The sequence below is a fragment of the Teleopsis dalmanni genome, chromosome 1, assembly GCF_002237135.1.
Source record: "Teleopsis dalmanni isolate 2A chromosome 1, ASM223713v2, whole genome shotgun sequence".
NCBI classification, from domain to species: domain Eukaryota; kingdom Metazoa; phylum Arthropoda; class Insecta; order Diptera; family Diopsidae; genus Teleopsis; species Teleopsis dalmanni.
In genome coordinates, this window is record NC_051846.1 from 82,037,519 (window position 1) to 82,059,558 (window position 22,040).

General features: G+C 27.1%; 1 protein-coding gene across 2 annotated transcripts in view; it reads left to right on the forward strand.

Annotated features, from left to right (window-relative positions):
- Positions 1-19,294, forward strand: part of LOC119668373 (phosphatase Herzog) — a 68,153-nt gene extending 48,859 nt beyond the window's left edge. For both annotated transcript variants that reach the window (XM_038077853.1, XM_038077854.1), the window contains exons 3-6: positions 16,481-16,716; positions 18,222-18,403; positions 18,576-18,729; positions 18,809-19,294. In XM_038077853.1, the coding sequence (XP_037933781.1) occupies positions 16,481-16,716; positions 18,222-18,403; positions 18,576-18,729; positions 18,809-19,174 (938 nt within the window). In that variant the 3' untranslated portion in view covers positions 19,175-19,294. The remainder of the gene's footprint in view (positions 1-16,480; positions 16,717-18,221; positions 18,404-18,575; positions 18,730-18,808) is intronic.
- Positions 19,295-22,040: the final 2,746 nt, after the last annotated feature.

Consider the following 22,040-nt stretch of genomic DNA (forward strand, 5'->3'; position numbering starts at 1 on the left):
ATGTATTTTAATTATTATATGTATTAAATTTATTATTTAAAAGCCAATTTTAGAATATGTTCTTTCGTAATAAGTCAAAAATAAATATTTTTAAATAGAACACTGAATCTGAATTCTTTCATTCAGTAAGTTTCTCATGAATGATTAAGTTATTATTACAAATTGTCAAAAAGAGACATTTACCAAACTAAATATGTTATATTCAAAAATTAAAGTATCTGAAAGTAGGATTATTCATTTAGTGCTTTAGATTTGACAGCACCGTTTAAGTGTCATATGTTATCAAAGACAGTTTACAATATGGAGCTTTTAACAACCGCTGAACGTATGAAATTTATAACAAAAATGATTAATTTATGTCAACAAATATTTTAATGGGTCAGTAAAAATATATAAATAACTTTCAAAAGATCATTGCATCTACAAAAAGTCACTGTATGGTGTAATATCTGGTCTAGAAGTATAACTTCTAGCAATTTGTTATCGTTCGACTTTTTCTTGTATACAGTATATACAATATACTGAACTTTAAAGAAATTTTAATTGCAAGTGAGTTTCATTTGTTTACTTTTGGGACCACAAAATTGATTTCCCTGTACGAACTGTGGGCATGTTGACAATAATGGCAATGGAATAGTCAATTTATCAATGAACTGACCAAAAAAAAAAATTGTGATCTTTATTTATGTAGTTTAGAGAACGATCCGTTCTCTAAGATAAGGTCTGGAACTGCCTGAAATCTTAAAGTAGCATTCAGATTTATTTATTTAATACAATATATTAGAATCAGATTTTCATAAAAAATATATAATTAACAGTTGTTAAATTTAAAGCTGTAAAAGATTCAGACTCTCTTCCTCTCTCTCTTCCTTTCTTGCTTTCGCTTTCTCTCTCTCGTTTTCTCTTTATCGCTTTCGCTCTCTCTCTCTCTCTGTCGTTTTCTCTCTCTCTCTCTCTCCCTTTCGTTCGCTCTATTTCTCCCTCTCTCTTTCTCTCTCTCTTTCTCTCCCTCTTTCTCTCTCTCTCTCTCTTTCTCTCTCTCTTTCTCTCTCTCTCTTTCTCTCTCTCTCTTTCTCTCTCTCTCTTTCTCTTTTTCTCTCTCTTTTTCTCTCTCTTTTTCTCTCTCTCTCTTTCTGTCTCTCTCTTTCTCTCTCTCTTTCTCTCTCTCTTTCTCTCTCTCTTTCACTCTCTCTCTCTTTCTCTCTCTTTCTCTCTCTCTCTCTCTTTCTCTCTCTCTCTCTCTTTCTCTCTCTTTTTCTCTCTTTCTTTTTCTCTCTCTCTTTCTTTCTCTTTTTCTCTTCTCTTTCTTTTTCACTCTCTGTCTTTCTCTCTCTTCATTTTCTCTCTCTCTCTCTCTCTCTCTCTCTCTCTCTGCTTTAATTTTTTTTAATATTTTCAATAATAAAAAAATTTACAAATGTATATGCAGAATTTTAACTTATCATTCCAAATTAAATAAAATAATTTAAGTCTTACAATTAATAAGACTAATAAATATTTAAATCTATTTTATGTTATCTTGTAAAGCATTTAGTTCCTGATAACAATCCAGATTACATACAAGATGATACACGTGACCCTGTCCCTTCAATTTATCTATTCTTATCGATTTTAGGTCATCACTTAGTCACCATAACAACTGCTTCTCCTTTTAATGATGTAATATTGATGCTATAAAAATTAAATCATGTAACTTTTCTTGTTATTACATTTTGTGTTCAAGGTTCTTAAACTATAAATAATTATTTTCTCTATAATTTATTGCTATTGTAGTTTAGCATTGAATTCGAGAAAGGTATTATTTTTAATATCAATAAATAAATATAAGTAAAATGTAATATCACAACGAAACGACATTGCAAATAAAATTCATATTTTATAGTTTATTTTTAATAATTTGTTTGATTGAAATAAAGTATTTTTAAAAATGATTTTTATATTATTTTTATTACAAAGGAAAAGTTAATCATTTTTATATTGCAATACAAAAAAAAGGATTCTATATTGTATGTCCTTATGCCAACAACAAAAACACAAGCAAAAATAAATACATATTTCAACGCATTCCGAGAATAGTAACAACCTTTTTCCAATCGATTAAGTATATTCATTGCAATCTCTACATTTTATATAAATTTTTTTAAATGTGAGTTACTATACTGTAGCCTTAAATATTTTAGTGATATTTATGGTTTTATAACTATGGCTACCGCCGACATAATACGTTATGGATAATGTATTTGTTCAAGTATCTATTAGTGTATTTTTTCTCAATTTTATATTATACAGCAGGTGGAATATAGACACGTGTGACTTTGTTGCGCAATTTGTATCTATAATTGAGGAGTATACAATGGTTATAGGCATTGTATAGGCCTTGTCCTCTGTTTATGTATTTCAGCGTTAACATTGGTGCGTATTGACGTGTAAAGTTTTAATTTTAAATTTATTACCGATGGGCACATCCTGAAAATTCACTTAACTAGAAAATTCGATAAAATTAAAAAGTTGATTTAAGCTCTAAGTCAATTTCTTCAATCTAATTAGAAAATTATAAAAGTTTGTCGACTGTTCAGTATACATAAATAGTGAAAGTTGTGAGATACACAATTAGTTTGTAAAACAAAGTAGATACATAATTTAATAATTAGACAATTTAAAGTAACAAAACTTTGACTAAAGCTTAAAAATATGAACTCGAAATTGAAATAAAATTGTTATTTGTTTGGTTGTTTGGTTTTCTTTGCACTTTGGTATTTATTTTTAAAGCTTTTATCTTAAATGTACTCATAAACCTATTTAAAAATTTATTCTTCAGTAAAACATCAAGTAGTGAACTAAAAACTGAAAACTCTTAAACTTACATATTAATTGTATATATATATAAATAAATATATATATACAAAGAAGCACTTAAATATTAAAAGCAAAAATAACATAATAGAAATACTGCTGCCTTCAAGTAGTCTAGTTACATCCTGTCAATATCCTTTTAAGCAATTTCTTGTTTTTTACTTATTTTTTAACCATTTAACATAAAATGTATATATTCATTTTTTAGTGTTATTTTTCTCTTTTGAGCACATTTCACATTGCACTTGCGGAAAAAATCTTTGTGTTCTCAGCATTTGAAATCCTTTGTCTTGGTTTGCACATACTGTTTTTTTAGAATCCTTTCACATTGCAAGCGCATATAACTTGCATATTTTTCTGCAATATACCCAGTTATCTTGGCCTTTTCTTGTAGTGATTAATGTACATAGAATTGTTGTCTGGACAATATCAGTTTATTTTTATGTCCTTCCATACGAAACAGAAAAAACTTAAACAATTACGATTTAAGTGTTAAACATCGTTTGTTTTCTGTCTTCGAAAATTGTTTTGAACTTTATTCTATAAAATTTCAATATAATGTGTCGTGATGCATAATAAGTTGAAATAAACTATAATTATTATAATAAGTTATAAAATATAAAGAATAATCAAAAAAAATATCATTGCAATATTTAATTTTCAAGGATTTTATTTTACTGATTTTATTACTTACATAGATATATATATTTTTTAACAAAAAAAAAACAAATATACATAGATATACAAGTTAGATATATGTAAGGACACTAAAATGCTATGTATAGTATTGAGCTTTCCACATTAAAAATAAAATTCATGAACTTTTAAAATATGATGAAAGAAATCCTAGCAATATATATATCCTGCAAAAATTAAAAGAAAGAGTGAACTGCTAATAACAGAATTTATTTCATTTACATTAAAATTTAAAAATTATATTCTGTAAACAGATATTTTAGTTCAAAGAATTATATTTAAACTCGAAAAGATTTTTAGTGTTTAAATATATTTCTAAAACAATACCAAATATTATAGAGTTGTTTTGAATCTACCAGTAATGATGCGTTACATGAACAGTTTATTATAGAAAATCGGGTGACAGACACTGTAAGTTCTCAGATATTAATAATTCATAACACGAGAGTGAAAATTCACTGGAAAGTTGTCACCAGTGATATAGGAAAAATGGTCTTATTTTACGTGACTCGAGTACACGTCCTTTTAAATTGCAAATTTCTGGTCTACAAAAATAATAAATACTATAATAAAATCCAAATAGTGACGACTTACAATTACCATTTCTATTTGTTTAAACCTTATATCCTTCATTTTAAAATAATAGTAAAATACAGTATTTCTGCTTTCTATTTCTACTTTTGTACACTTCCCCCAGTGGGGCATAGGGCCTCAATAATTCTTCAATATCTGCCTCTAATTGGTGCTTCTTTGTCAATGTCATTCCATGTATATCGTGCACCAGGTCATTTACTATCTTGTGGATTCCATGCCAACGTTTGCCTTGCTATGTAATTTCTCGGTTGTCAAAGGGTTGGGCCTATCCTTCCACTTTCTCCACTTTACTTCCACTTTCTCATGATAAATTTTCAGAAAAGTTTAATTTTTGTTTTTATGGAAATACACTGTACAAAACTTTTTTATTTACCTGTTCTAAAAAAATAACAATAAAAATAATAAAGATAGTATTATTTTAAAACTAAACCAATTTCGATTTTAACTTTTGTCAAACATAATAAACTCATTCTCATAAATATTTGAGAATAAAAATATTAGTTATATCCAAGTTAATTATTAATTTCCATATTAATATTACAATTAATTTAATAAATATAGCAATTGATAAATATTACTGTCTATCTGAAGGGAAAACAAAAACTAATTATGTGTTGTCAATTGGTTATTAAACTTTAATATATATTTATAAACAATTTGGTATTTTGCTAAATAATGTTTAATAAAATTAAATATAATGCTATATTTGCAGATGAATCGGATAATATTGCAAGAGCGCAAAAAACCCGTTTAAAAATTATTTTTACCATCCCGTCTATTTTCATGCAATATTTACTAATAAACCTGCAAGTATGCCATATTTAGCGTTAAAGATAAAGAATAGAAAATTTATCATCATCTTTGCTCTCTAATCGAATTGATTTTATTTGTTTCTAGTTTTAAAAACTCTATGCAATAACATTATTGCAATAACTCTATTACAATAACTCAAATGTCTATTACATTTTATAGGGCCCTGCTAGGTTTCTCTACGGTCTTGAATTTTTCAACTTATTCTGTATTTTAATCACAGTTGTTCTAACTCGCATGATAGACCAGTTCGGTTCTGGAGTCAGCTTTTAATTCCTGTTAGCATTGTTGTATTGTATCAAACACAGTGTTCTATGTTATTTTGACTTATAGGTAGAGTTAGACGGTAGTTAACGTAAGAAGTTAAGTCAAAGCGAAATGCACAAACAACCAAACCTGTGTATTTGATAGGAACGAAATAAACATATGTGGCGAACTTATAGAAAAATCAAATTCAATTAGGTTTTGACGTTAAGCGATTTTAAAAACTGTGCTCAGTTGCTCGCAAAACCTTGATGAGGGTGGGTGCGTTGCAATTATGTGCGGAATATGTTTACTATAACGAGAGTAGACGAAAAAATATTGTGATTATGAATGTGATTATTAATAAATTTTTTTTTTATATTATATTTTTTTATATAATTATTTTATTAATATTGCTGAATATTGATTGTATTTCTATATAGCAAAAATAATCAGCAGAAAATATTTTAATAAATTTATTTTATTAACATTTTTACAATAGGTAATTGTATTTTATAATAGTTAATATTATTTATTTTATAATATCAATAATTAATATCTTATATATTGATCAATAATCAGTAGAAAGAATTTAATTTATGGTATAATATATATTGAAGAGAAATACTTATTTAATAATAATAAATAATATTAAAACATTAGTTATATATAAAAATATTTCACTAAAAATGTTTTTATTTGTTTTACTTTGAAAGTACATTCGTACAAAAAATATATATAGAAACATTCAATAACAAAATAATTAGCTAGGTACATTCTCAAATTGTATGCATTATCTGGACCACGACGTACAAAAGACGTTACGGAAGGCAATGGTCCTCCAACAGATATTAATTCGTTATGCCATTCTCCTCTAACTATAGAATTATTTTCCATTTCAATGTCTGTAAAATTTTCCGGACAGTACCATCGCTTTGTATCATGCAGCATAATGAAATTGTGAAGCACCAAACATGCCAATACAATTTTTTCTGCATTTTCTGGACTAAACTCCATTGTTGTTCTCATTACTCTCCACCGCGCTGTTAAAATTCCAAAAGCATTTTCAATCACTCGACGTGACCGAGATAATCTGTAGTTAAATACTTTTTGTATTCTATTTGTAACATTTCATCGAAATGGTTTCATTAGATTATTCTTTAGTGGAAAAGCGTAATCAGCGACGAAGTAATGAGGGAATGGTTGCGAAGTTAATGGTAAAGGAATACTGCGAGGCAACGGTAATTTGTTTTCAGCCAAGTCTTTACCAAATCTTGTTACTCGAAATATTCCTACAAATTAACAATCATTATTATATTATTATATCATTATTATTATATTATTATTATATTAACAATACATTATTATACAAACTAAATATAACTACCTCCATCACTCTGACTACCATATGCTCCCAAGCTTGCCGAAGTGAAAGTGTATTTAGCATCACAAGCTGCTATTAGTACGATGCTAAAAAATTTTTTATAATTAAAAAATTGGGAACCTGATCCCCGAGGACATTTAATAGCAACATGCTTGCCATCAATTGCACCAACACAATTTGGAATGTTCCATGTTTGCCAAAAATCTGATGCAATATGCCGATATTGCTCTTCTGTAGGTTCACTTAAATATATTGGTGATAGTAGTTGCCAAATAATATCACACATTTCCAACACGGTGTTTCTAACTGTAGTTCTTCCCAATTTATAGCTCCATGCTAAACTCTGTAAAGGGACGCCATGTGCCAAATACCTTTAAAAAATGTTCGTGTTATTTTTACTAAAATTACTAATAAAACAGTACATGTAACTTACAAAAGAGTAAATGATAAACGTTCATCAGCATTTATTTGCTGCCCACATTTTGTCGCAGAAGGAGCTATTAACTTCAATAATAAAGTATATAATTCTTTAGACATCCGTGTATGACTAAAAAATTATTCGTTATCTTTTTCTTTTATGGCTAAAAACGTTTTTCGGTAATAGCCATGTAGAGCACGATCCACATTAATAGGACGAACTCGCCACCTTCTATTGCGCATTTGATTTCTCATGCTGTACAAGCGCAATATGTTTAGAAACAAATTACAAGCTTGCACAGTCAATTCATTTTGATTATACATATTTGTTAATAATTTACTTAAACTATTGTTAATTATTTCACTTTCAACAAAAATAACACAGAATTTCACTACACTTGCGGACACTCAACTACCGACTGGAACTTTTGAAAATATTTCATTTGCATGTTCCAATGTAAACAAAATCAGCTGTTTGCTTACCGTCTAACACCGCCTTAACTTAAAGCGAAATTTTCATTTCGTTTCTTCTTAACATCTTACGTTAACTACCGTCTAACTCCACCTTATCGTACGTTATGTTATTTTGACCTTATGTTTGTGACTCAAAACTTGCTATGGGATTAATAATCATTTTATGTAAAATTATTTTAGATCACTTTATTAATCTACATTATTTGTAATCTATATTTATCAAGGGTTTAATATGATTTTAAACATTTGGAGTTTTATATAGCTAATAGTAGAATAGGCTAAAAGGGCTGAATGGATTTCAAGAATCACTGCAATAACTTAACCGTTTACTGATAGATGCTAGAAACTTCTATTGTTCAACTTATGTAAACGTTGATGTTGCGATAAAATAAAGATTTACTGCATTTTATAAGCAATTGTGTATTATTAAGAAGAAATCTAACTTTTATCTACAATGATTAAGTCTGAAAAGTTTAATTTGAACGCATGTTATAGCTTTACGCTTACACATCTTTTGTGTAGAATAAGCATTTATCCTAATACAAGAAGCACTCCTTTCAGATAATTAGATCAATTACTCAGACTATTATAGTAGTATTTCTAACAAAACTTTATTGTAACACATTTTGATTCTTTGAAAAACTTGTTAGGTTTCTTTTCCATATATTCAATAATCATTCAAAAAACAAGCATTTAATTGGTTTTCCTCTTAGATTTGAAACAGATCCTTTAAGAATCTTCTAATACATATTTTCAATAATTCTTAACTGAATAATTCACCAACTTATAAGAAAGTAAGTCGTTAAAAGTTGTGTTTATCATGTATGTATTTATATTGTTGTATATATATACTACTATTATGAGTTTCTTATGTTCTGATTGATTTCATTAGTTTGATTATGCTTTGTTATCCAGTCATTCCAAAAAGTATGCTCGATAAAAAGCAGTTTAATACATGTAAAGAGGTTATACTATTATGCTAATTTTATATTGAGCAATTGAGCAATAAACAAGTTGTTTGGTTACCTTGTTGTATATATCTACTTCTTGATATGTCTAGAAGTTATGGCTTATTGATTTACATCATGAATTTATTTTGTTTTTATAAAAATATATATGCATTTATATAAAATAACGTATCATTGAGCAGTCTATTAAAAAATTTAATTATTTAAAAGACTTATTATTATACTAGTTTTACATTATACACTTTTGTATGCTTAACTTTTTCACTTTCAAATAGCATTTGTTTTATCCCAGCATTCAACGTTATTCAATATCCGTAAATGGGAAATGTGAAGATTGACAAGGCTGATTAAACCCTTTTGTTTTCTGCAATTCATTCAAATAATCGTGATAGGAGGGAGAATATGTTCGAGTTCATACTTATTTGTTCACTTTTGTTAGTAGCGATTATCAAAAGAGAAATTGTTCTAATGAAAACATAGTACATGAATAAATGGAATATGTGTGATGGACGCCTTTAGATTTTTAGTGCATTTTGAAGTTAATCTTTATTTAATTATTTTAGTTAATCGATAAAAGTTAATTTATTTAGAGGATACTCTTTTATAATGAAATATTTTATATGTTCACACACACGTAATTATTTTTTATAATTTATTTTGTATTATATACATTTTTTCGCCTATAAAGTTCCGGATACTTTGTACACAAAAAATAACTAAAAAAATTTATAAATAAATTAAAATTTATATAGTCACCAATAAACCCTATCAAGCATAAAAAAACTGTACCGAAGCTTGACCCAACTCTTAATACATTTTTCGTAGGATAATTAAGGTATGGTCTTCAACTTCTCTAGTAAATTTTCTAGAACATTCGCAGAAAGAGCTTGAGGCTCTTATATCAAAACTTTTTTGTTCTCTTTGTTTCTTTCATGTACTTAGTTACTTAATTCAATGGGGAATTACGATACTTGTTATTCTTTTTTTTTTGGAGTTGTTCTATGCACATTTCGAATCATTTGGCCCCACGTAATGACATCTTTATTTCTAAAATTAATCCAAAAAAACAAAACAAACGTTATGGGTTACTACATGCAGAACAAAGATTTATATTGTTATTATATAGAAAATGTCAATAACATAATAGTAATATTTTGATTTGTCTACTTTTTTCTAGTTTTTATGAGGAACATTACATTCAAAAATTAAATATTTTGAAAATTCGAATTATCCGAAAAACAAAGTGGTTATAATTTATGTCACGTCTGCTGTTATAATTTAAATTTATTTATAATATATTTATAATTTCTTCTTAAAATTATATTTATACACACTACAAATATAAATAATAATTGTAATGTGTATAGTGAATAAATAAAATTTTAGGAAAAAGTGAGTTTTTAAAAATAAATACATTCATAGATTGATTTAAGAATTATGAAAATATCTTCTAATAATCTATTATTCGATTATACGTACAAAAAAAGGAATAATTAGCAAAACTTGAAAAATGTGTACCTACAAATTGACAAACAAATATAATGTCAGGAAGCGAAAAGTATATAAACTTAATTATAATTTGGAACAGATATTAATTTCGAACTTTAATATTAGTTTGATTTAATAATTTGCTAAAATAATAGGTCAAACATATTTGAGTAAGTCGAACATTTACGTGGAAGTCGAATATCTTTAGCATTTCACCTATCTGCAATCAGCGCGAACATGTTCGAACATTTTAAAAGTACCATTCAAATTTTCGAACTCAATTATACTTGAGCTGTTCGAACATCGCAGCGATTGACCACTTTGAATATAAAGCAAAAATATATGGGAATATGAAATAATTAGTACTAATATTAAGAATGTAAACTACTGAAATTTGACTGAATATCTGAAATCTTTATTTTTGCGAATATATTTAAAGAAACAGATTTGTCTAATTCACTTTTATACACAATAAAACCAAATAGAATGTTCAAATAAAGTGCCTTTATCTCTCATAATTTAAATGCTTATATGTGTATATAATCGCATATATCTTACAATTAATTGATGCGATATGTATTGTTTCTATTGTAAACATTGCATGTTTTCAGTAATAAACAAATCTTTCACTTTATTATTATGACACATTCCACTTAAAGGTAAAAGCTATTAATTTAATTGTAATAACATATAATACAGTTAGCGAGCGAGTCTACTTTTAAACTTAAGTTAATATTGGAGCGATAATGAAATATGTCACGAAAACTTTAAAATAAAATTTAAAGTCCACAGTTTACAGTTTCAATTTTTTTAATCCGTACAACAACAAATAACTTGTAATTCGTTACATAAAATTGTATGATTTTTTTTTTAAATGAAACAAATTACTTAATTTGTTAATATGTGCATATAATACTTTATACAAGCAAAATCTTTATTAAAGCGATAAAATAAATATAATAATTCTTAAAAATAATAACCACGTTAATGTCATGTTTTCTGACTATTATATTCTTGCAAATACAATTTATTATTTCTGTCAACGTTTGACGGTCTTCCAATATTTCAATAGCGAAATATTAAATGACATTTATTGTAATAAATAGTATTTATTATAATTTGAATCAAGAACTTAATCATCAGATTTACTGCAATCTGACCTAATTGATACATTAGCTTTAACATATTAATGGACTTGTGTCCCATTTAATGGGATTGTTTATGAAATGCAGTTAAGATGAGAAAGTATAAAATTATACGTTACGTTTATTAGCTTAAGGATCAGCTTAAACAACTATTTGGTGTTGTTATTGGTGAAAATTGTGTTATTTAAACTTATTGTAATAAGTTAATCTTAGCTGAATACATTAGAATAAAATGTTGATACCAGATAGACTATCATGATCTATGGCAAACATAATGTGATTGTTATTTAATGTGCAATGGATTTCAACTAATAATGGTTTAGGTTTGGGAACAGGCGTATTCTAATGAATACGCCTGACATTCAGACAATATAATCTAATGTCACTGATTTTTGCACAATATTTGAATAACACAGGCATTACTTTGCTTCTAAAATGTCTATGACTTTTAACGTTGCAAATGTTTTTTTTAAATAACTTTCGCATGAATCATCTGCAATGCATAATTACCTTTTAATGTGGCTCCTTTCCACAGTGGAAAGGAGCCACATTTTAAACAAAGAGCTTAATCACTGCACGCTGTTTGATATTTACTTTATAAAAAAAATAATAAGATATTGATAAAAAACAGCTGCTACTACTCAACTAAATTTAATGCTCTAAATCACAATTTTTAAAGAAGAATCCAACGTCTTGATGTTTGTGCAAATTTTGTACAAATAAAAATATGTGACTTGAGTACAGTTTACTTAAACGTCAGGGGTATGTACTAGAATTTTGTGTCTATGACTAACATCTGTTTCCACACCTATAGAATTATTGGTTGAAATACAATTATACTTTGAATATTTTTAATGTGATTTACACGTCTAATATATAAATAAATGTAAGACTACTAATTGTTTTTAGATTATTTGTGCTTAAATTACTAATTTAAAATTAAATTAATATGATATATATAATTAATGAAATATAATATAAAATATTAGGTTCGGAAAGTAATTTCATTTTTCCAAATAGAGGACTTATTATTATTTCATCAAACTTCACACTTTGTATATTCATAATATATTTTGACAACTATGTTTAGCAAGGATTTTAAAGACGCACTGCCTTCCGAAGGTTTGTGAAAGCTGATAAGATGCATTGAAAAAAAGCTGGATAACAGCTTGTGACATCGCTGAGGGATTGAATTCATCTGCTCATCATCATATGCAACGCTCAGGCTTAATCTCAATGAGTTACAGGAAGAAATTTGTGCCGTTGCGTTGACATTACTGATTTGATCGTTGCTCGAAATTAGTTGTCTATAGCAATGTTAAACACAAGAGATTCCACCAGTATTCCACCAATATAATGCGAGTTTGGTAACTCACTAAAAGCTTTTACAGTTTGAATGGGATTATTGTCAAGCCAACTATTTTCTGTTGATCTTGCACCTTTTGATTATTATTTTTTTTGGTCTCTATAAAAATTTTTAGACGTTAAAATTTCAAACGATAGATCAGTTTCTTGCCAGCAAAGACCAACAATTTTAAAAGTATAGGGTTTTTGATTATATTTTAAACTATCCAATTTCAATACAAGTTATATTAGTTTTTAAGTTCTTGTTATACTTGACTTGATATATAGTTCTAATATCTTTAAATATGGCTAGATATTATTTTAAATTATTTCTGAAATTAAATTTTTGTATATTTGTAGGCATAAACTAAAATTAAAGTATATTTTATGGATTGTCACTTTAATCGATTCCAACAAAATCACTTTCAACATTTAACTAACCGCAGTTGAACGTAATTAAACTTAAAATAATACGATTTCACTATGGAGAGTTGACACACCTACACTTATCCAAAAACAATGCAGAATAAGTTTTATGTCGTTTAGGCATGCGAACACTTAATAGTTTTAACACAAACTTCCCTGTTTCAAGATTGTTTAAATTCAATTAACTTTAAAATTTCATTAAAAGTTTTGTGTTTTCATTCCTAAGTTGTTATAAACTATACAAGTTTAATTCAAGAACAAAAGAAAATGTTTATAAAAAACAAAATTTAAAGTTTTCATCATTTCGAAAACTTCCTATTAAATATTGTCTACGAAATTAATTGTTTCAATTCAGTATTGGACATGGAATCTATTAAAAGAGGAAGTACAACTGATCGATTACTTTCTTTGTTCTTGCCCGTCACTAAAGTAGACTTGTTATGACTCTCGCTACCCTTATATGGAAAGCCTAAGGATTTATCTGAAATAACGCAAGAAGTCAAATATGAATTAATGGTTATTGTGTTAGTGTGGTTGTTCACATCAAAACTCAACTTTTAAACTTAATCTAACCATAATAAATGTATGCATTTGTATCTATGTTAGAAAAATAATTATATTAATATTTATCTTTTAATAGTGACTAAGAAAAATATATTTTATACAATATTAAGACACAACTTATTTGCTATTCATACAAAAGTTAGCACAACAAAGTGTGTTTCTCTAGAATGAATTCATTTTTAATTACAATATAAGATACACACTTCATATATCGTATCCGATTTTCAACCACACAATCGCAAAATCCTAAACCCAGCTTTTCTGTTAAGTTGAATTCATCTGATAAATTTTAGTTAAAATTATTACATGCAGGATTTAATATTTACTCATTTGCATATGTAAGCAACAATTTTAACTATTTCCTGCTCTTAATGAAAACCCTAATGAGTGAATTGTAAATAACATATATGGTACATATAAATTACATACAATGTGCATTACTTTATTCTTAGGAAATATAGTTTTACAAAAATAAATTTTTACCACGCAGCTTTCATTTCAAGAAAATAAATATTTTATTATGAAAGCAATATTTACAAGGGAGCTTCCTAAGTTTTATCTGATGCGGGTAGTGGCTCTTAAGCAAAACACTAATAAAACAAATAACTTTAAGTTAACTAAATATTAAAAGTATATCCAAATAACTTTTTCCTAATATATATACATTCACAAGAACGGTTTAACAATGAAATATTACAGACATATTTTTCCTGAAACAAGACTTATGATTGAACAGATTTGTATATGTAAGGATTTTGCAGGTGCTGACATTTTCAATTTAAAATTAACTGCTTATTTTCATGTCAAAAACGGAAATAATGCTGCTTTCATCATAGGCGTATATTTGTGTACCTACAGAAATACATTTTCAATATGTGGTAGTACTTTCTGTCTTCCACACTCGCAGCAGCACCACTGTAAAGATGTGTGCTTTGGCAGTGATGGATTGTAATATCCGGTCAAACTTGTAATTGTATTTTACCTACAATAATTGCTAGAGTTATGGAGCCAGAGTTGAGCAACTAAAAATAATGCCATCAGAACGTAATTGAAATGCGAAGTCAAAGTGACTTTTTAATGTAATTTTATGACCCTGTACTTTGATAACTAATATTGCTACATTATAGCTACAGCGCTACGCTACTTGTTTTGTGTCAATAAGGCAGACTAATAGGTTAATTTAGTTAAACAGCAAGTATTGATTTCAGTTCAGATGCTTTCATTTGATTTAACTTGCATAAAGTGCAAAACTGTGTTCACAACAGTAAGCATTAAAAAAAGAAACATATTTTTTGTTAAAACATAATTTTTTGTGTTTGTTTCACTCTTTTTTTTTTACTATAGTAAAGCAACTCAATACACTTAATTACCAATGACAATTACTCAATGGTAATATGGTAATTTTTTCTTATATAAAAAACAATAACTATTACAATAGTGCTTACTGTCACTAAGTTCTTCCTGTGGCCAAGTTTTTAATAAAAGATGGGAAGACTCAAAGATATGCAGGTATCTGTATGCAATTTACCCACGTTCCAATAAAAGGAAATCAAACTCACTCATTGCGATGCCCCGTAGAGATATCAGTCCTGTAGTAGGTTTACTTACAGGTCATTGTATTGCCCCGTAGAGATATCAGTCCTGTAGTAGGTTTACTTACAGGTCATTGTATTTAAGTAACCGTGCTAGAAGACTAAATCTTTCTCTTTCAATTATACCTGCCGCAGTTGTGAAGAGGACAATAAAAGTGCCTCCCATCTGCTGTCCAGCACATGCCCGGTGCCGCCTTATTACTTTAGGAGCTTTTTTTTTGAGGATCTTGACAAACAGCAAGACCCTCCCTCTGTATAGCATTATAAGCTTTGCCAAAGATTCTAAGCCTTAAGTTTTTAACTATACGGTAACACAACGGGTCTATAGGTCTAAGTGGATCCCTTGGGATCGCCGGTATAACCTATTTACCTATCTGGTGCTTATCTTAACAGTAGTTTTGGTAGACCTCGTGCATAACCTAATTATAATTTCATTACACTTAACTTATTTCTTTAAGATTTAAAGCAGATTGTGATTGTGATTAATTTTATATTCTTAACTATTGATCTATTCACTCTACTACAAGGTTCACACTAATTAAGGCAGCAGAAACTATATGGTAAAGCTAAAATTGATCGAGGGTGAAAATTTTACTGGGCTGAACTAAGATTGAAGTGACGAAGTTTGTGAAAATGCCTGACAAGGCATTGGTCAGTAGGCACTAAAGCGATGACAGTACTGTCCTTAATCAGACAAAAACAGCACGAAAAAAAAAGAAAATAGAAGTACTCTCTGTACAAATGCTAGAAATAAGCCTGGCAGTCAACACAAATATAGGTTTTCTAAAAAAAATAATAAGATCCTTTAATAATCGTGATTAGTTTTAAAAACTGAAAATATTATATCCGTACGTGTGAATTAGAAGACGAACCTAGAATAAGATGTATACGCAGAAGATATTGTAAGATAAGCAATCTGAATATTCATATATATGTTACTCTTTAAGAAAGATTTATGGTTATTCATGTGTTCTTTCCATATTTTTAATTATATTATTATATTAATATAATGTTACTAATTTAATCATTAGTATTTTTAATCATCAGTTTGTATGAAATTAAGTTTGAGCTTAAATCAGTCGACTTCGAATTTAATATAGTTAGTGGTATGCAATTATACAAAGAAGCTCTGAATTTTATAAAATTCTGTGCACTAATTAAGCAAAAGTTATCTTCTTGTATATTATATGAAATGTAGCTAAACCTAAAATTACAAATATAATAAGTTCAAATGAATTAGTAATATAATCTTGGAACTACTTACTAAATCAGTAACTACTTCCATCTTCTATTAACATTCACTTTGTCATAGAAATTATATGATTTTACGAATCTGTTAAATTTTCTTCATTTCAAAATTTTTGAGCAGTTTATTTCTTTAAATTATTTTTATATTTTATTTTAATGAAAAGTTAATAATAATATCGATAAATAGTTTATTTTAAAAATGATATTTTATTGAAATTCTATTATTAATTGTAGATGACGTCGAACGACTAAAGCCACAAAAACGAGGTTTCTTTCAATCGATTTTATGCTGTTGGCGTCGAAATCGAAATAAAACGAATCAAAATGGAACTCCAATTGATGGATCAACAACACCGCCACCTATACCGGACCAACAAAGGTACCTTCTACCTCAGGTTAGGCACTCAGATATGCACAAAAAATGCATGGTCATCGATTTGGATGAAACACTAGTGCACAGTAGTTTTAAGGTAAGAGAAATTTTTAATTAAATCTATCAAATTATAATTAAAAATAAAAATTGCGATATATATAATTTATTATGTTAACATAATTCTAAGTTTCAGTCATAACTTTAAAAATTTTTCCCACTTTAGAAGACATATCTTGCGATGTCTCTCTAAACGGAACTTAAGAACATTTACAGTATAAACAATTATTATTCATTTATCATATTAAGGCATTGGATAGATGTTAAAATCATATTCTTGAATACTGGCAACTCTAAATCTGACACAATTTACTTCTTAATCAAACATATGGTATATGGAGTTCTTAAATATTCAGATTCAAGACGGGAATGTTCATTTGTTTGAGCTTTAATTGTTTCCGAATGTATTCTGATTTTACTGTTATTTGTTCAATAAATCTCTTTTTCAGAAACTTACTCTTAAAGTTATAATTGATAATGAGAATATCTAATTTTAGTAACATTAATTAATTTAAAGTTCAATAAAAATAATATGATTTGCGTGTCAATCTTTCAAAATTCATAATAATTGTCGTATATTTTTTAAGCACACAGCACCACATATTGTGTTCCAATATAGCTTATGTTTGTCTTGTAGATAAGTCATTATATTTTTTCCCCATTCTTTTCAATAAACTGTAAAAACAATGCGTTTATCTTAAACGTTTAAAATACAGGACCTGACACTAAATAGTATTTTATGCTTCGCCAAAGATTCTAGGTGCTTTTAAACCATGAGTTTTTACTATATATACGATAACACGGCTCTTTGTGTCTAAGTGGATCCACTAAGGATCGCCGGTACAACCTAACCTAACGTTTAAAAGTAAATAGTACACAATTTATCAATATCGATTACAAAATTAAGAATGTGATTGAAGCTCCTAATCTATACTTATATTGATATATTCGCTCACCTTTCATTTATTATCCACAGTTCAGACAATTGTCCCAGACAGCAAGTAACAGATAGATTTGGTTACACCATAGGAACTCCTTCCATACTTATTTTTTAAATGCATCAAAAAATATTGATTAAATTTTTAATCACCTTTGCAAAATAAATTTTATGAATTCTACAATATTTATAATATTAAACTTAAAATAAAATGTTATTACTGAGTTATGATTTAGTTGTTATAACTCTTTATATATATTAAATTGTATAACAATTTATTCCAATTTTTATATAAATAAATAGATTATATTGTGGTCTGAGATCACAAATCCAGATATTCCAAATATGTCTTAATTTGTATAAAATTATTTACAATTTATGCTTTCATTATAAAACGCCAAACTCGAGTTTATATCCGAGCTTATGCACTGAAACTACGAGTATTTATAACATACTAAGTTTGGTCGAAGTCCATTAACTTAGTAGTCTTACACTAAAATCTAATGTATTTATGTATATGTATGTAAACTAAAATTTATATACTTATAAACTATATTCTAAACTTTATATTTTAAAAAATATTTTATTTTTTCTACAAATTTTTACAGCCAATTCCAAATGCCGATTTTGTAGTTCCAGTAGAAATTGATGGAACTATACATCAAGTATATGTACTGAAGAGACCCTACGTTGATCAGTTTCTACGAAAAATGGGTGAGCTATATGAGTGTGTATTATTTACTGCATCACTAGCCAAATATGCGGATCCAGTCGCAGATCTATTAGATAGGTAAATTTTAAAAAAAAAAATAATAAAAAAAGATAAAAAATAAAATAAATAATAAAAAATAAAATAAATAATAAAAAATAAAATAAATAATAAAATAAAAAAATAAAATCAATAAAACAAGTTTAAAGAAATGAAGTTTTAAATTGATCACTATTTATTTTAATTTCTATAGATGGAATGTGTTTCGCGCAAGACTGTTTAGGGAATCATGCGTTTTTTACAGGGGAAATTATATTAAAGACTTAAATCGTCTTGGTCGTGATTTGCAAAAAATTGTGATTGTTGATAATTCACCAGCCAGTTATATATTTCATCCAGACAATGCGGTAAGTTTATAGCTTTGCAAAAATCTCAATAAAATTGCTAATATAAACATAAAAAAAATTCAAATACTTATTATTTTAGGTTCCTGTGAAATCATGGTTTGATGATGTTACAGATACTGAACTTTTTGATCTGATACCACTTTTTGAAAAACTAAGCAAAGTCGATTCTGTATATAGTGTATTGTGCAATTCGAATCATCCGTTAAATAATCATCAACAGCAGCAGCAACAATCACAGCAGCCAGACCAGACTATATCAGCAACAACGGTTATCACACAAGCTACAACATTATCAACACCTACAATTTTGACGACACCACAACATCATCAACAGCAACAGCAACCACAACCACAACAACAACTGCAGCAACAGCAACAACATAATCAACAAATAAATCAACAAGGTAGTCCGCCCAGTCAAAACGATTTAAATAATAAAACGTAACATCAGTGGGAATTGATGTTTATTAATATTTAGTTTTATTAAAATATTTTTATTTAATATCAATTTAAATTAAACATTAATATTAATGTTAAGAAGAAAAAAAAAGAATTAAGCAAACCTAAAAACAAGCTAAATTAAAATATAAAAAAAAAACTAATTATATATACACTTATTTAAAAATAAAAGAAGCAAAATATATGTATACAAAATACATTATAGATATTTATATACAAAAGATATATATAAATATATATACATACATATATGTAAAATTTATTTAATGCAAGTATATTTATATATACAAAAACAAAAATTTAAGCGCGCATAAAAATGTAATAAAAAATATAGAAAAATATGTAAATCATATATTTTTAAAACAAAATAATAATGCGGACATAATATAATTAAATACTAATTTAACAATATGCGTAAATATTGCATCAATACTCCCTCCGTAAATTTTTAAGTGGGAACGCTTTTTACACAAAAGATGCAAAGTACATAAACTACTGATAATAATTTAATTATTTTAAATTTATTGTTTTTATTTTATTTTGTAAATTGTTATTTTTTGTTTTATTAATTAAATTAAAAATGTATTAATTTTAAAAAAATTTTATTTAACAAAATAAAACTTCTTTTAATATACACCCAACATTTTTTAATTAAATTGCGTTTTAGCTTAAAATTATAAATTTTACAGACACTCCTCCATTTTGTTTTCCAAGAACCTTTTACATTTTCAAAAATTTTAGGACATAATTCTTACTCTAACATATCAAGTGCTTTAGCGTATAAATATAATTTCGAAGTTCTTATTACTATAATAAATTATTTTTATAAAAGCTTTAAGAATGACCAAATTTATGATGAAAATTATTTTAAAAAAAAATTTGCATATATATATATATACATTTCTATTTAACAATATTAAAAGTACTTAAAGTATGTAAAAAAATAATATATTAGCTATTTTAACACATATTGCGAATGTGAACGATAAATATACAATCACATAAATAAATTGATGTAGTTCTATATAACCAAATATTTGTTTATTATTTTGCTACTAAAACCAATAGAACTATATGCATAAACCCACCTAAACTAAGAGCTTTAAAATTATAGATCACTATAGCACTTGAACTGACATCGTAAAATTAATATTAACGCTAAACAAGGCACCACTTTTAATTGATAAACATTATTTATAATAATTATTTAAATAATTTAAATATACTTTAAAATTTGCTAATAGGTTTATAAAATTTAAAAATGTTTTTTATAGATTTCAAGTTTTATGGTCAATTATTTTAAAAATTCTATTGAAATATTCTAACAAAAATATTTTCATATAATTCTATAAAAATATGGTTATTTATTTTTTATTTATTTATTTTTCTAATTCTATAAAAATATTTTTTATAATTCTATAAAAATATTTTTTATAATTCTATAAAAATTTTTAGAAGGGTTTTCGAATAACAAAGAAAGAAATAAAGGACAAACACAAAAATTTATTTTTAATTTTATTGAAATTTGGCTGACCATACAACGCTGCTTCGAGTATTGCCAAGTACTCTTCATCAGTGGTCTTTCGAAATAATCGAATTTTATTTAATTAGTTTATAGTCCGTATATAATTTGTTTGGACTGCAAGTGCCAGGCTTAGAACTCGTGCCTGTCAAATTAGAAGCGATGACTAATCGTGTTTATCCACAACAAGCCAAGGCTGCACAAACTTTCAATGCTCAAATTCCAGGTTTTTTATTGTCACTTATTTTTATTTAATTAGTGACACTAACCAAAGCACTTGCCGTGCTTTAAAATAGAACGAGCTTATAAACTACAGCTTTATTTTGGAAACACAAGTTCAACGAATTAAAAGTTAACTTTTGAGTTCGCCTATTCTTTATTTTTTTCAAAGCTACTCTTTTTGTAGAGACATTTTGTAATGCATATTGTTTTACTTACTATATGTAAAGCGACCATTCTGGTGCTTTTACAAAGAAGCTATGCTATGTTATTCTACAAATCCGCTTTCGCGGTTAGGAAAAGCTGAACAATATTATATTTTAACATATTGTTCTTTACTTTTCACAAGTCTAATATTTGAATAAAGTATTCGTGTTGCTGTAAAGCACTTTGGCAAGTGCTTTGGTTGGTGTCACTAATTAAATAAAAATAAGTGACAATAAAACCTGGAACTTGAGCATTGAAAGTTTGTGCAGCCTTGGCTTCTTGTGGATAAACACGATTAGTCATCGCTTTTAATTTGACAGGCATGAGTTCTAAGCCTGGCACTTGCAGTCAAAACAAATTATATACGGACTATAAACTAATTAAACAAAATTCGATTATTTCGAAAGACCACTGATGAAGAGTACTTAGCAATACTCGAAACAGCGTTGTATGGTCAGCCAAACTTCAATAAAATTAAAATAAATTTTTGTGTTTGTCCTTTATTTCTTTCTTTGCTATTCAAAACCCCTCTAAATTTTAATAAAGCTTCTTTGTCACTATACAAAGGAAGTCTAGCTTTACAGCAACACGAATACTTTATTCATTCTATAAAAATATTAAAAAATAGTCATATACATTTATTTTATTCAAATGTCTATATTATAAATGAGGCGTTATATTCGTAAGTGTTATAGGACCGTTTTTCACTAGAAATAAATCAATACAGATTTTACTGAGATATATATTTCTTACATCCTTTCAAAATTTATTTATATGAAGTCATTATTTTTAAATGACAAAAAAAAACCGTTTCTTATTGAAGAATATTTAAATGATTGAATTTTTAAGCTGCATCGTTGACTGCTTGAATGTGACTAAATACCTATCATTAGTGGTTTGTTGG